Source organism: Rhopalosiphum maidis, chromosome 2, assembly GCF_003676215.2.
Source record: "Rhopalosiphum maidis isolate BTI-1 chromosome 2, ASM367621v3, whole genome shotgun sequence".
Taxonomy (NCBI): Eukaryota; Metazoa; Arthropoda; class Insecta; order Hemiptera; family Aphididae; genus Rhopalosiphum; species Rhopalosiphum maidis.
The window spans coordinates 80,489,551-80,505,780 of record NC_040878.1 but is presented as its reverse complement, the minus strand read 5'-3'; the positions used below and the strand labels follow the sequence as shown (position 1 = coordinate 80,505,780).

The 16,230-nt window shown below is 25.0% G+C and overlaps 1 protein-coding gene across 1 annotated transcript; it reads left to right on the top strand.

Moving 5' to 3' along the window:
• Positions 1-4,968: 4,968 nt before the first annotated feature.
• LOC113552955 (general odorant-binding protein 72-like) lies at positions 4,969-15,975 on the top strand. The gene is made up of 8 exons (XM_026956015.1): positions 4,969-5,076; positions 7,049-7,173; positions 9,209-9,287; positions 9,379-9,434; positions 9,585-9,620; positions 12,273-12,387; positions 12,468-12,535; positions 15,795-15,975. Exons 2-8 carry the CDS (start codon positions 7,105-7,107, stop codon positions 15,816-15,818), a joined length of 447 nt encoding a protein of 148 aa, XP_026811816.1. The 5' UTR covers positions 4,969-5,076; positions 7,049-7,104; the 3' UTR covers positions 15,819-15,975.
• The last annotated feature ends 255 nt before the right edge of the window (positions 15,976-16,230 follow it).

The window sequence follows — 16,230 nt, the reverse complement described above, 5'->3', positions numbered from 1 at the left end:
TAAAAACTAAGACAAAATTAGTTTAGGCGCGGAGAAAAAGCTCAAATCTTCATAATACAACTCAGTGACAAATTAATGGTTTACAAATTATATATTTATTCATAAATATTTAAAAGTAGTTAGTATAGACAAAATCATTAAATTAACTAAGATAAAAAAAAATATCTTTTTTCAATTACTATCTGATATGCCGAGATAAAAATATAAATGTGCCATTTTAAATTATTTTAAATAGTTACAAATATACGACTAAAAATTAAAAATATTAAAATTGTAGGTACCCTATTATTCCTTCTTATTTCACGCTAGCTTAGGGGTTGATACAGTAAGCGTTTATGTCAAATAAATTATTAAATCAAAGAATATTTATGTATTTACAATGATTCTTAATAAACGTACCTATAATTATTCAAATAAACCAGAAAAAGATATTATAATCGATAGTGTAACCTGAAATTGTATTAAGTTAATTAGAAAATTAATGAACTAAGTTTAAAAAGATTAACTTTTTTAACTTGTTAACTAGCCTTTCTTAATTCCCGCATTTTAAATATTGGTTGAATAACAACTCCGTTGATGGTGACACATTTTAGTTATACTTTATTGTACAGGTTACGTATATTTTTTGAGTATTTTTATTGATATTTTAGTTCACCAATTTTATTTTGTAAATAAATTTTTTTTTTATATAAAATATTTATTTTCTAATATTTATATTCATGCAACTACACCAAAAATTTCTGAGCTCAATAATTTTGTAATGTCATAAAAATATTATCCATATAATATTGTATTATTAAAGATATAATAATAATTGACTTGTGCTAGTGCAGCCATATTAAGAAATTGACTTAATTATTTGTATTTTATTGTTTAGAATCTGAAACCTAAGTCACAAATGAGTGTTACCGATTATTGTGAATTCATAAATACATTATATTAGTTCATTAACAAAATATCCACAGACAAACATGAAATAACAAGTATCATATTTTGAAACATAAAACATTTATAATATTTTAGTTTCTCATTAACTCATTAATTTCATTTTTATTATCATTACCTATACATCAAATTATTTATATAGGTAAATACATGAACGAATGGTGTGATAGTGTAAGGGACTTATGAAATATGACACCTACGTCATATACGTGTAACATTTATAAAATCAATCGTAATAACTATTATAGGAATGTAATACCTACCATTACAATAAGTGTTGGGATATAAAATATGTATAAAATATTATGTCGATTATTAATGTAAATTATGCCTACATGAGTAATAATTAAGAAACCTAAATTTGGTATTCTTTTGAGCAAAATTAATAAAACTACATAATGTCATATTGAACGGTCGGTAGAAAATTATTGTTCACCTATTTTCGCTAAAAAAAATTTAACATTTTTCGTAGTATCTATTGCTATCCTTTATAACAATTATACTTAAAATATTGTTAGATATCGAACGACATTTTTTCTCTGCCACATAAAAGGGTACCAGTATATCAAATACTCATAAATTGTTCGTGAAACGAAAAATAATCATTCAGACTACAGTCATAGTCAAAGAACTAAATAAATACACGATATAGAAGATAATATTTTCTGCGTTGTAGAAGTTTTATTTTTTATAATATCATATTATACAGTTGATATTTAAGTTTGAAAAAATATAAAAACAACGGAATTCTAAGCAATAATATCTTTGAAAAAAAAAATCAAAACTCTAAGGACAAGCAAAACCGTCTTTCTTTACATGCAAAATACGAGTATATTCCCGTTATTGAACATTACTTAATAATCAACAATGGTATTGACATAGAACATATGACTGCTTACAAGTTACTTTGAATTAATGCTTGAGATTAAAAAGTTTAATGTTCCTTAAATTACATTAAATTATCCAATCCATATGTGTATAGTCTTCTTCGTGATAATAATGATACATAATACACTTACATATTATTTTCATCTATATATGTGGTCACATATAGTCTTGTATAGTGAATTGACCAATAGTATTATAAATATTATCAATCGTTCAAATTTAGATACGGCTAATCTATTGCAATCTAATTATTGCAAATAATTTGTGGCGATCAGAAAAGCAATCAAACTAATTAATGAAATGCCAAACCATTGCTTCGGCATACTAACTAATTTTTAACTTTTTTCATATACTGATTGCGGACCGTAATAAATAAATAGAAAATACTGTTTTTAGTGATAATTAAAACATTTAAAACTAAAGCAATATCACGACCGTGTCCCACATAGTATACCTACTATAATGTAAATAATATAATACAGTGCATTCACACGAGTTAAAAATATTTGGCGCGAATTGTGCTTTCTAGTTCATTAAAGAACGAAAACCGATTAATTCTAAGATTGCAAATAAAAAATATTTCACTTTGAGTTATTAAGAACTAACTTTAACATTTTTTTTTTTTTTTAATCTATGCCTTTTATAAATTCTATACGAACATTTTATTATAATGTGTGCATTGGCCGCAATCGGAAATCACCAATTAAAATGGCTCTTTTCAAAATATAATCACCTTTGCCGAAAACTAATTCACAATAAGTAAAGTTTCGTTAGATGTCTAAATGTCTTATAATTAATGATTCGCAGAGTACTATTATATTGTTACATCCACGTAATTTACTTTATACTAAATTAACTTTTTTGAACTTGACTATATAGATAAAGAAATTTAGCATATAATGATTTATTATAGCTATGAGAGAAAGAAAATAAACTTATTTAATTTGTCTACATAATTATATTATGGTATAACATTTTTTTTATACATGTGGGTAGTTTTAAAAATATTTTTTATAAGTAGCACATATTTAATGAATATTTCACACATTTTTTTCCCGATTGTCTGATATGATGTTTTCCATGCTATAATTTTAATGTATTTTAACTGTTTCAAGTACATAGTCTTAAGAATTTTTTAAGTTTTTAAATTATGTTTTTACCAATAACTAAAAATATTTTTAAAAACAATAATTGCTTCATAGTTATTAAGTTATAGAACTAGATATTTTTTTGTTTTTTTTCTATGGCAACATTATATGTCATGACTCGAAATCTGGTTTTAAAATAATACTTCTAGTATTTATCATATTAATAAATGGATGTCAATTTTATTAATTCATACGGATCAATATGTTTTTTATATTAAAAAATAAAAACAAAAAATATTAAATACTTATTTACTGTTTTATTATATTTTATGTTTAATACATATTGTTTTATATATAATTTATACAATAATATTAATATTTATTTAATAACAATTACATTACATTATCAAAGACAATATTATTCTAAGTCCACAGTTTTTTTTTAAAAATTTTTAATCCTTTTTTTCAGCATTAAATTGAAGCCTTAAGCTATTGAGAGCATGCAAAATGCACACTTATTATTTATATATTACAGGCTTTAATCTTCATTGAATTGATTTTCAAAATAATTTTTGCAGTGACATTGATCCATTATTCCTTCATATTATTATTACATTATGCGTTGAGTTGCTTCAAATTCACCTCAATTATGACATTGAACATAAGATGTTTAAGTACCTATTATTTGCTATTTAGTTCCAACACATTAACATAACCATTACAAATCATGATGGCTGTTGTCATCAAGTACCAATTATTTTATTAATTATTATTCAATAGACAATTATACATAATATAGGCACACAATTGTATAAATTATATCAAACATTATGTAATGTGAACCGTTTAATACAAATATTTATGACTAATCTAATTATTGAATTTGTTGTCAGTTGTTACATAAAATTGTACCTATAACGCCTTAACATTATGTAATTTTAATGTATGATAATTCGTGTACATTTTTAATTGAAATAGGTTAAAATAAATTCATCCAATTTAGACTTTTTTAGATAATGCATTTTAAACATGAAACCGTTCAGAAATGTCCAATGCCTCAATGGAAATACAAGGCGGACGAATATAATAATTATATTTGCAATTTTTTAATACAATTTAATTTACCTATTATTATTGTTTACCTATTCAATAGCATAGTGATATAATAATTCAACGTTATAGTAGTTAATTGATTAATATTAGATCGATACGACCATTATTATACATAATATAATATAATGATTGCTCAAGGGAGAAAACTAACTTATAATTAATGTCATCATATCATAGTATAAAACACAGGCCTAAAATGTTTTTATGAAACTAAAATTTGAAAAAAAAACATTTTTTCCACCATACAAATCACTTAAATTAATTTTATTTTTATTGGACCTATAATTAAATAAATATTTAACGAATTCTGTATTCGTTATATTTTTATATACCTAATCAATACATTTTCTTCAATTGTTTTTTACTAGAAACTTTTTACATTAAATTTATCTTACAATTTTTTTTTTTTTTTAATGTCTTTTAACTTTTTATATTACTGTCAATATTAAAATTATGATTAAGCGTGAACTGCAATAAAGCGATTATATTGTTTACTATTAGAATAAAATAACAATTTTTGTCTATTTATATAGAGGATGACGACATTGTCAAAGTAAAAACAGTAAGTATTCTCATCACAGTATTTATTGTAATCTCAATATTACGAATTAATAATGACTACTATAATACTTCGAATGGTTGTTTTTAATTTTAATTTTTTTTTTAACTATATAAATAATAATTAAAATAATATTATGATTTAGAAAAATAAAATATTTATTTTAGAATTAAATGTTGTCCAACTGAATTATAATAATATCAACTATACGTTATACATACATTTATGAAAATAATATGTTTCAATGGCCAACATTTAAGAAGATAGAAATATTATTAAGCAATTATCATCTAACGTAATATAAAAATTAAAACACATATAAGATAACAATTTTTAAATAATGAGTAACATCATTAAAACGCATCTGCGATTTGTTTTCAGTTTAACACGGTTAACACAAACGTATTGTCCAACTCAGTTCTATTCTCAAGTAATGAATTGAGTCAAAAAATATGTTGGTGATCCGTTGCAGTAAAAAATTAGGTAAGAAAATCATAACTTCTATAGTTTGAAATTAATAAATTGTTTAGATAAAGATTTTACAAATATACTATAATATCATAATATTATATAATATTGTATCGGGCACTAGAACTATAAAATGAACATTATTATAGTAGGTATATAATATTATACAATAATATATCGTTGATATTGGCTGATTAGGTTTTACGACATTTAATAATGTTGTTGTATTATTTTTAACTATAAAACAAAATAACCTAATTATCTTATGTCGTAGTTTTTGGTTAAAATGTAAATAATAATTTGCAAATAATTTTGTGGTTAAAAAAACATTATTTATTTTTAATTTTAATGCCTATAATGTTTAATTTTTTATTATAAGATTTCTCATAAGTTTTTAAGTTTAATTTTATACGAGCTATTATAAAGTTTTTACCACATTATATATTCATAAAATAATGATTTTTCCTCAAATAATTGTTGTTATTTGGTTGACTAACAAATTTAATTGTAGAAACTTAAGACGTTTTCACTATGACTTAGATAAGTCATAATTTTCTATGAAATTGTCAACTAGACTAATTTTAAGCTTTGTATAGACGTTTGTAATATATAGTTTTTGATAAAATTTTTAGGCTGACTAAAAATAAGCTTTAAAATGTAATTTAGCATACCTACATACAAAAACAAAATTGATTTTGTCATAAACTGGTGTTGCGTTAATTTTACTGAAAAGTACTAAAAATTTCCAACTTTTAAACCATTCAAGTACCAAATATAGTTGTGCGAGAAGAAAAACTTCCAATGTTAAAGATTGAAGATTATGTAAAAATCTCCAAAACTCGATGATTCATTCTAAACTTTGGAGTTATTTTTCTTTTATTTGAAATACGCAATCTTTACAAGTTAGCACAGTAATAATAAACCATATAATAATAATAGGATAAGTTTGTGATTAAAATTGTTAGTATTTAAGAGACTTAAATTAAATGAATTAAAAGAGGAATTAGGGAGTCAACTAATAATTATAGTGTTATTCATTTTCCTGTTATCGAATTTAAAATATTATTCATCAACTAGTCCAGGAGCAGTGGCGGATCCAGATGGGGGCGATTGGGGCGACCCCCCCCCCCGTTCTCTAAAAAAAAAATAGTTTAAGTCCCTGATTTTAGTTTTTGACGTAATTATACTTCAAGGGTAACCAAATTATAGTGATATATTTTTTTATTACTATTATCTACTGTAAAAAATATTTTTTTTGTTCTGTACGAGACTGTGGAAAGTAACATATGTATGTACCTAAATAAATACTTTATCAAAATTAATGTGTGTCCTTTAAAAATCGCCCCCCCCTGTTATCTTGGTGTGGATCCACCCCTGTACAGGAGTCTCAGTTTTTAGTGTATGAATCAAAAGTGTATTATGCATAATGTACAATGTTAAACCACTCGGACTCCCGATTTTTATGCGATCGGTCGTCGAATCAATCTGACTGTTTAGGTGTATCACATTGTTAGGTTTTCGTTTAAACGGATTTATCGAGTTAATACAGATTCGTCTGTTTTTTGCCATCCTCAATGCTTACGCGTCGCGAGTCCGAGTATAAGTTTCGAATATAAAATCGATTATACGGTCAGTATATTGCTATATTAGATAATTATATAATACTTAATGTAAAGTGGGCACTAACTAATAATTATATGCGTATTGTGCGGTCGAGTGACCAAACTATCTGACATAAAACGTGTCATTTGATCGTATAACTCGTCATTATATTCGGGTGCTCCGCATAATGTACTCGTATTATAATAATCGTGCAGTACATAATATTAATATTATAGTTATTAATAACATACATAAATACATAGCTTGTAATTTTTGTAATAACTGATATATATATTATAATACATCTATACGGACCGCCCGAAGGTCGCGAATATTACTCTATAAATTCCAATAAACCACGATATTTATAGTAGTTTACATGCAGGTGCAGTTCAAGTAGAAAAGGAACACAGCTGAAGTGGTCGGTCCGAAAAAAAAAAAATGAATATGTTACCAGCGACTGTTTTACTCGCCGTCATAGCAGCAACCGTTTTGAAGGATAGCGACGCTGTGAGTATATGACATACGTTTCGTTATTTTCACATTTAAATTTATACCGCCTAACTAAAAACATCACGAGTTTTGGAAGATTTTCACGCTACCCTTCGACCGTTGCGGTTCGCGAAATTTTCAAGACAATTCAAACACCGGAATACGGAAATTGTCGGAGCATTCTGTCGTGAATATAACATAACAATAATGATGATAGGGATATCATTATACACGAACTATATTTTGTATGCGTTTTTGAAACGTTTCGATGCACATTTCACCATTTAAAATTATACTTTTCATTCAGAGATATTATAATATAATATGATCGTATACTTTTTAATATTCAACATCATATTTTATTTATTTTTATAAACTCGTTGCCGACAATATTTACGATAAAGTCTTTGGTACTTGGTAGTAGTTAAATACGTCTATTGTATGAACTGAACGGTTGTATCTTATTATTAAATACCTAGTTTAAAAAACCATTATAAATTCAAAATTACTTGTCAATTTCAAAAATGGTTTCTTTTTATTGAAAAAATAATGAATTTTTACTGCGACAACCGCGTCATTGTTATATTTATGTTTAGAACATGGTTATTTATTTTTCTAAAGTAAAATGCAATTCGTTTAATTTATTTCGAATATTTTTATAGTTTTAAACTCTTCATATTTCATAATATTAATATTTCTCGATGCAATATGAATACAAAAATAGATACTGTCGAAAACCGTAATTGTAAAATAATATAATGATTATATATAATATTTATGTTCTTAGAAAAACAGTAAAAATAATAAATTTTATAAACCATTATTTTTGTTTTGAAAAAGTTTATTTTGGAATACGTTTAAATGTTTTCAAAACATAATATTTTCATAAAATACACAAAATAGGATAATTATTGATGTAAATCTAAATAAATGTCAAAAAATAGGGTTTATACACTAAAAAATGAATATAACTTTTTCTTTTTTTTTAAAAAAAAAAAATCACTTTAATTTATTATAGATTATATTTATTGGGTTTCAGTTAACTTTTATTAGTTTTGGAAGAAAAGATGCCAAAAAATTGAATTTGTTAAAAAATCAGTATTTTGACATTTTTTCGGAATTTCACTTCTCAATATTATGGTTATAGCTTATAATTAATGTTAATAAATACAATATATTATTTTATAATAAATATATTGATACAAAAATTAACTATAATAAATAAGTTTGTAATACAGTTTATTATAGTATCTTTATTTTTTATTTTGCTGTTTCATTGTATAAACCATAGTAATTATAATTTTTAATTTTTATTGACGAAAAAATATTTTTTTATATAGAACCCGACGACGGGCCATTATTTACCAAACTCGCAGGCAATCAGAAAAATTATCGGTTGTTCGGCGGTTCGGCCCACTTCGGTGGGCCACTCGGCCACTGCCGATTTGGTATAGTCTATAGTTCTTAACCGTATATCTAGGTAATAACTACGGTAAAATAATTATTATCTATAACACCTGAATAAAATTGGTGTACAATTCAACTGTTCAGTTATTGCACGATGATTCGACGAAATAAACGTTATCAATCTAAATATAATACGATAGCTTTGTAGGGACGTGAACCGGAAAAAACAATTTCGTATTTTGTGTATTCGTTAAAATAATAATACCTATCCATCGTAAGACCAAATGTAAAATGGTCGCTCTACCCTGTGCGCCTGATTATTGTTATTATTATTATCGTTGTAACTCACGTACAATTGTCGACTAAAAGACAGAAATTGTAATCTACGATATTCGTATATTTATAACGGTAATACAGGATAATACAGAGTTTCGTTATTATATTGTACATCTGCACCGCAAACAAATACAGTATTACAAGTATAAATCGTTATTGCCCCCTATGTAGGGAGGCGCCTTAAATATATTTATAATATTATAATGTTTTTATAATATATTTATGCACTTAAGTAAGCAATAAACGTATCATTTAATATGATTAATATATTATTGTACTTAATCTTTTTTCAATATTTTAACTCTTATAGTACTTGAGCGAGGCGGCAATTAAAAAAACACAACAGATGTTGAAAAACGTATGCTCCAAAAAACATTCAGTTGGAGAGGGTAAGATATTTATAATTACAACTATTTCGAATTTAATTTTTAATGTATTCAAATTGATCTAATGTAACGTGTGATGGTTAATAATTCACAGAGGTATTTACTGACATCAAGAAAGGAATATTTCCCGAGAACAACAACAACATAAAAGTAACTATATTTTTAACTTCTTTAACATTTATTATTAAATGTACCTATAGAACGACTCACAACTCATTAATTTAACATTTAAATGTGTTTTATGTAACAATAAAAATAATAATAATAATATAATGATGATGATTATCATTATTGTTTTAGTGTTACTTTGCCTGTAATTTCAAAACTATGCAAATGGTAAGTACCTGTTTATTATATTGTGATGCACACAATGCATCGATTAGTATTAATTTTTTTTTTTTTTTTTGAGGTTTTCACTACCTACGTTTTTTAAGGAGTTTTATATAGGCAACTTTAATAACATCCCGAAAAATTAAGAATTCAAAATTTGAATGGTTGTAAATACTATTAAAATGATCTTCAAATTGTCCCGCGTCCTATATTATTCTTGATTGTTACACAGTTAACAAATTATATTCAGTAAAACCATTCTCATTCCTATTGGTCTGAATAACAGTTGAGAATGATTTTAGAGAAAAAAAAAACATCAATTGACCTATTGACTATAACGAAAAATGTCGATAACAAATTACAATATTATCTAGAACGAGACATTAAATTATTATCAATTTTTAGCTTGAGTCTTTGGTACAGTGGATATTTAAGATTAAAATTTAAACATTTTAAACCTTAGAATCTAGAGTATAGATAAAGATCTACAGATAAGTACTTCAATATTTTAATGTTAGGTAATTTTATTCTGAAATTGCACATATTCTCAATTAAAATAATTAACCAATTCATGTTTTGACGGAGAAAAATTCGTTATGATATACTCTTATGGAATTACTATAATTGCTATTTTATTTCAATTAAATAACTCAAACAAATATAACGGATTATTATAAACTCGATCGAGACAATATTTACCCACTTATTTTGTTCATAATATTTGACTAGGTATAAATATTTTCTATGGCAACTGTTTACACTGAATAGCTCTAAACGGATTCTGTAAACATAATTATATTACATAATACATTAAGAAAACAATATCTATGAGTTATATTTTTTCAGTATACCTATCTTTCTGTTTTCCAATACAGTTATACAGATTAGAATACATTCAATTTCAATAACATTATATTATATTGTAATGTAAATATGAAGTATAAATATAAATTTTTATTGTACGACCACACATGCCCGTGTCCGTATTTTATTACTTGTTTGATTGTTGTAACATTATTATTAAATGTTTCTATTGTATTACATAAATTCTATTGTTTGAATACTATAAATAAGAATTATTAAATCTTCTTGGATTAGAAAACATAATATTGTTTGTCCTATAACGACGATAAAATAATCGTTTTACTCAACGATTTACCTTTCGCCAACTGAATATTACTAAAAATATAATAGGTATAATATCATTGATTATTTAATTACTATTTTCCAATTTTCGTAAATTATAAATTATAACTCATACTATATTATCTATAAGTATAGTATTATATTTAAAAAATACTAAGATAAACACAAGTTATGATAATAATATTTAATTATTATTATTTTGAAAAATCGTCTTAATTATAAAATCTGTATATTAATTTATGGCCATAATAATAATAATAATTTATGAAAGTAATAATATAACAGGACACAAAAAATGACAAGCTAAGAAATCACTAATGTCCTATCAAACTTTTGCCTACTAATTTTAAACACAATATATGGTTAGACAGAGTAGTATTATATAGTACATGTGTAGTAGATTCCATACAACAAGATATACATATTTAATACATATATAAATATATAATGTGATGCAGCGTTCCAAGTCAGAAAATGAATGGACTTTGGCGCTGTAGTTTTAATTAGTTTATTTTGTTTAATATTATGATGTATGCTATATTACAACTAGCTATCTACGGTCATAATCAAATGATAGATATAACGTTCTTGTGCTTGAGTTTTGAATTCGCAGACTAACAACATTTCATTGCAATAATACAGAGTGATTCACCGATCATGCTTGCCCATACATTTTCTTGTAATAATGAATTTATTAAAATTCTGATTTTTTAATGCTTTAAGTATACTCAGTGAACAGAATATTTTAAGATTGCTCATATCGTTAATGGCCGACTTATGTTATTTTATAATATAAACTTCTTTAAAAAAAAAAATACAAAAACAACGGTTTTCATTGTACCTATTTTTAATATTAAGCATATGTACATTTGAAATAATATTAATAATAGGTTTCTAATAGCAATAATAAATTTAAATTTAAACGAGTATTTTAAAGACGATAATACCTACCTAATTAATATTATACATTTTTAAATGTCTGCGGATAATAAGTAGATACAACTGTACAAGTAGTATATATATAAATTAAATATTTCATCTAATTTATACTTTGGTTAATGAATTTATTCTTAGTAGGTATATTATATACGCTTTAATAACTCAAATGCTAGTTTTATAAATTTTAATTTATAATTATAGAAACATCAAAATTAAAAAAGAACTATCTACTCAATAATTAACAAAAGAAAGGGGTGATTTTCGTTAGAAAAAAAATAATACCGTAAAAATAATTCTTTGTATTTATTGAGCAATTGCATTGAAATAAAATAGCAATTACAGTAATTCCATAGGATAATCCTTAAATACTAAAAAAATATACAAGTATTTGAAAATTTGGACTTTTAATATATTTGAAAACTGCAAAACCAGTAAATGCTTGGTGAATTGCCTATTATTTGTTTGACATAAAAACGTCATTGAAAATACGGAAACGTGTCAAGGAATAAATACGTTTGATACAATAGTCACAAAATAAATAATAAAAATAACATTTCCTTTAAATAAATTTAGATCAATCCAAAGGGAATACTTGATAAAAAAATGTTCAAAGACAAGATGACGATGTTGGCACCACCAAATGTACTCGAAATTTTATTACCAGCCATTGACCAGTGTATTGGAACAGGTAATCGTATAAAAACAATCTGTCTACTTATTATTTCGATTAATTAACAACTAATTTTAAACAAATTTGTTTGATTTTAGACAAGGATACAGAAATCTGTCAGTCCTCGTACAACTTTATAAAGTGTGCGTACCGCGTTGATCCTAAAGTGAGTAAAAAATATTATACAATAATTGTTGCTTAACTAACAATCAACGTGTTTGACTATTGAAAAATATCCATCTTAATATACTTTTATTCGAATATAATAATGTTATTCAGTCACAATAATAGGTATAATGTTTTTAACTGATGTCCGTCATATTTTATTGTTGTGATATATTTAGAAGTACCAAATTGTTGACATAAAAAGTCATACACAAAAATTTCAACGAAGTATCTCAATTTATTACAGTGAATTGTAAAAACCAAAACAAAATTAACACCAATAAATATTTAATTAATTATTAATATTATCTAATTTTAATTTAATTGACGGCTGATTGGAATCAATAATTATTAACGTCAAATAATAATATTGATAGGCAATAACTTAAAAAAAATTATCTGACGCCTCCAATTGAAAATAAAATTTCGAAATTTTGCTTACATTAAGTGAATCTTAGTGACATAGCTTGATCTTATAATACAATAAATTTCTTTATAAACTTTTATCGTTCACTATTTTTCGGGTAAACTGTACAACTGTGAAGATTGAAAATTAAGCTTAAAAGTGTTTAATATTATAGTACTTTGATGTGGTAATTTTTAATTTTCACAATAGTTTCTCTAAACATGTCAGCAAACTACCAAATATGAGTAAGTTGATGAACAGTTTAACTTGAATTAGTCAAGTTTATTAACAAACAATACTTATACATTTTAATAGTACGGTAGAACTCCGATTATCCGAACGCCTATCAACCGAACGAGAAAAAAGATTTAACGGCTTAAAAATTTCTTTTAAAATATGTTATTGTATTTAGAGCTTATTCTTTTTCAGTTAAATATTATAATAAAATTATTTGTTTGTTGTTACAAATTTCAAATTATACTACATACACATTAATAATAAATACATACATACAATATATTCATACAATTTTATAGTTATATAATTTTTGATATGTCATGTATCAATCATCCGGATATTTGCTTATCCGGATCACCCTTGACATTAATTAGTCCGGATAATCGGAGTTCTACTATACAATTTTCATTTTAATACTAAGAAAATATTAAATTAACTCAGTTAACATTTATAATTAAAATTAATTTGTTTTAATTACAACTGGAGTCACACCTGTAGCAATTATGTAACATTATATTTTTTATAAATAATAACTAATTATTTTGTTTAATATATGCAATAAAGTATTCCTTCTTATTTCTCACTAGTTGTAATATTTTAGGTAATTTATTACACATTTATTATAAAGTTAAAAATACAAAAAACTTAGCTTTGATTTTTATTTAGTTACCAGGCCTTTAATAACTACCTACAAAAACCCTATATTTTTCTGATAATACGACGGAATAATTCACTTAAAATCGTATTTTGAGTAATTATGATAATTATATTTTGATTTTGATTTTGAAAACAATTTGTGGGTTTAACTGTGATTTAAGAAAAATAAATACTACTAATTATAACTTAACGCATGCAATTTTTTATGGACACTTTTTAAAAATTACCAAGACACCTTGTTAAAATGTTAGTTATTGGTTTTTAAATAATTGTAAATCCACGGAAATTTGGGGTTCATTAGTTATCAATAATACATTTTTACGATATTATTTATTCACAGAGGCAGTTGCGTGATTGAAAATCAATCATTATTTTATTGTTCTTTGAAATCGTTCATTAGTATCATTACGAATTATTACATTCGTGCGACTAAGTATTTATTTTTTAAACGGTTTTTTTTGGAATTAAAAACTAATCGACACGACTAAAATAATAATGTATGTACCTATACGCCAGAAAACGTGTACCTAACAAATTTGCAACAGATATTTTTGATCCACAAACCGCAATAATTTTCAATCCACCAGTGCAGATTACGTCTAAATAATGTTAGAACACGATCGAGATAACTTTATAAAGATACATTTCACGTACAGAAACTAAAACTAGAAATAATAACCTATGTATACTGAATACATAGATATATTAAATCATTTATCTCTGGTCACTGGTCAGTATATCAGAGGGTGATTCACATAGCATAATACTCACCATAATGTTTTCTTCCAATAATAAATTTATTAAATTTTTGAATTTTTGAATTTACTTAAAGACCGCATATTTTAAAATGATTGAAAATTTTTGTAATATCGGGAAATTCACTGGGTATCCCTTACAAAATATTTCATAAATTTTAAAATATTATGATCTTAAAGTATATTATTTACAATAATTTACGAAAATTAGATTTTGAATAACTGAATTATTGAAGAAAAAAATAGTTGCGCATGTTTGGTGAATCATTCTGTGACACTTGATTTATTGAGTAGAGATTCCATGACTATTTTTTGTCTTAACACCTGACGTCAATTAATATTATGCGCTACTCGGGTTAATGACAGTTGCCACATTCTGGGCCATTAATATCAACACTATACCCGCGGCCAATTATGCACGGCGTGCCAGTCCAAAGATGTAGAAACGTTGTGCTTATAATACTTTCGCCAAAATTATTATGACCGTTCTTGTTTACGTTTTGGACGCTAATCTGTAGCACGTGTGATTTCGATAAAATCATAATGTATATTATTATAATAAGCATCATCGCGATAAAACGATAAATCAGATTGACGTTAGCTTATACACGCTATATAATATTATATATTATATACATAACATTTAAGTACTTCGACTTTTATTATTTAATCAAATTCTGATTTTTAGTATTTGTAAATAAATATAATAAAAAAATATTTTCAAATATTAAGATATATTTTATGTAATTTAAGTAGTGTCTAAATCTAAAATCAAAATCAAAATTTGAAGTTTGAACGATTAGTTTTTGAGTTATTAACTTTATGGACTAAGACAGAAACAATGCGTACGAATTTTTATTTTTATACATCGACAATTTAAAAAAAAATAAACAATCTGCTAAACAGTTTACAGTAAAATACAGTGGTTTTCCTATAAAAAAAAATCAATTTAAAGGACACATATCTTTAAATAGGATAAACAAATATAAGTATTCAAATTTATTATCATTATATAAATTCTATAAATCGGAATTCGAATAAATTGATTACTAAAAGGTAAATTCGGGATCAGCATACTTGGCACATTGTCTTGTTCAAAACGATTTTCTATGCTCATAATGGATACGACTTCCTCCGTCGTCTGTAATTATTACCATAATATGTCGATCATTATTAACGTGTTTTTATGTTTTGTTTGTTTTCAGAGTTTAGAGTTTCTACCACTCTAGACGTCGTCACCTTCAATCAGCATCTGATAGATTCCGGGTACAAAAGAACATCGAGATTTATCGTCCGAAATGTTTTTTTTTTTTTTATTATTATTATTATTGATAATAACAATATGATTTATATAAATTATTGTAGAACATTGTCTGTGTATTAAAAATTCAAATGCACGTTACAACTGTGATGTTTTTTTTTTAATTTACAACAATTTATTATTCACAGACGGTATATCGGATATTTTTTTTCATTCCGTCCAATATATAACAATTATAACGTATTATATTTGGTCAGCACACACAGACTAAACGAATGACCCGTAGATAGCTTATTGTTAACCTTTGTATATTATACATATACAACTCACACAATCGCAAACTCCAAAGTCTGTCTGGACGGTTGTTCAATTTGTACCTA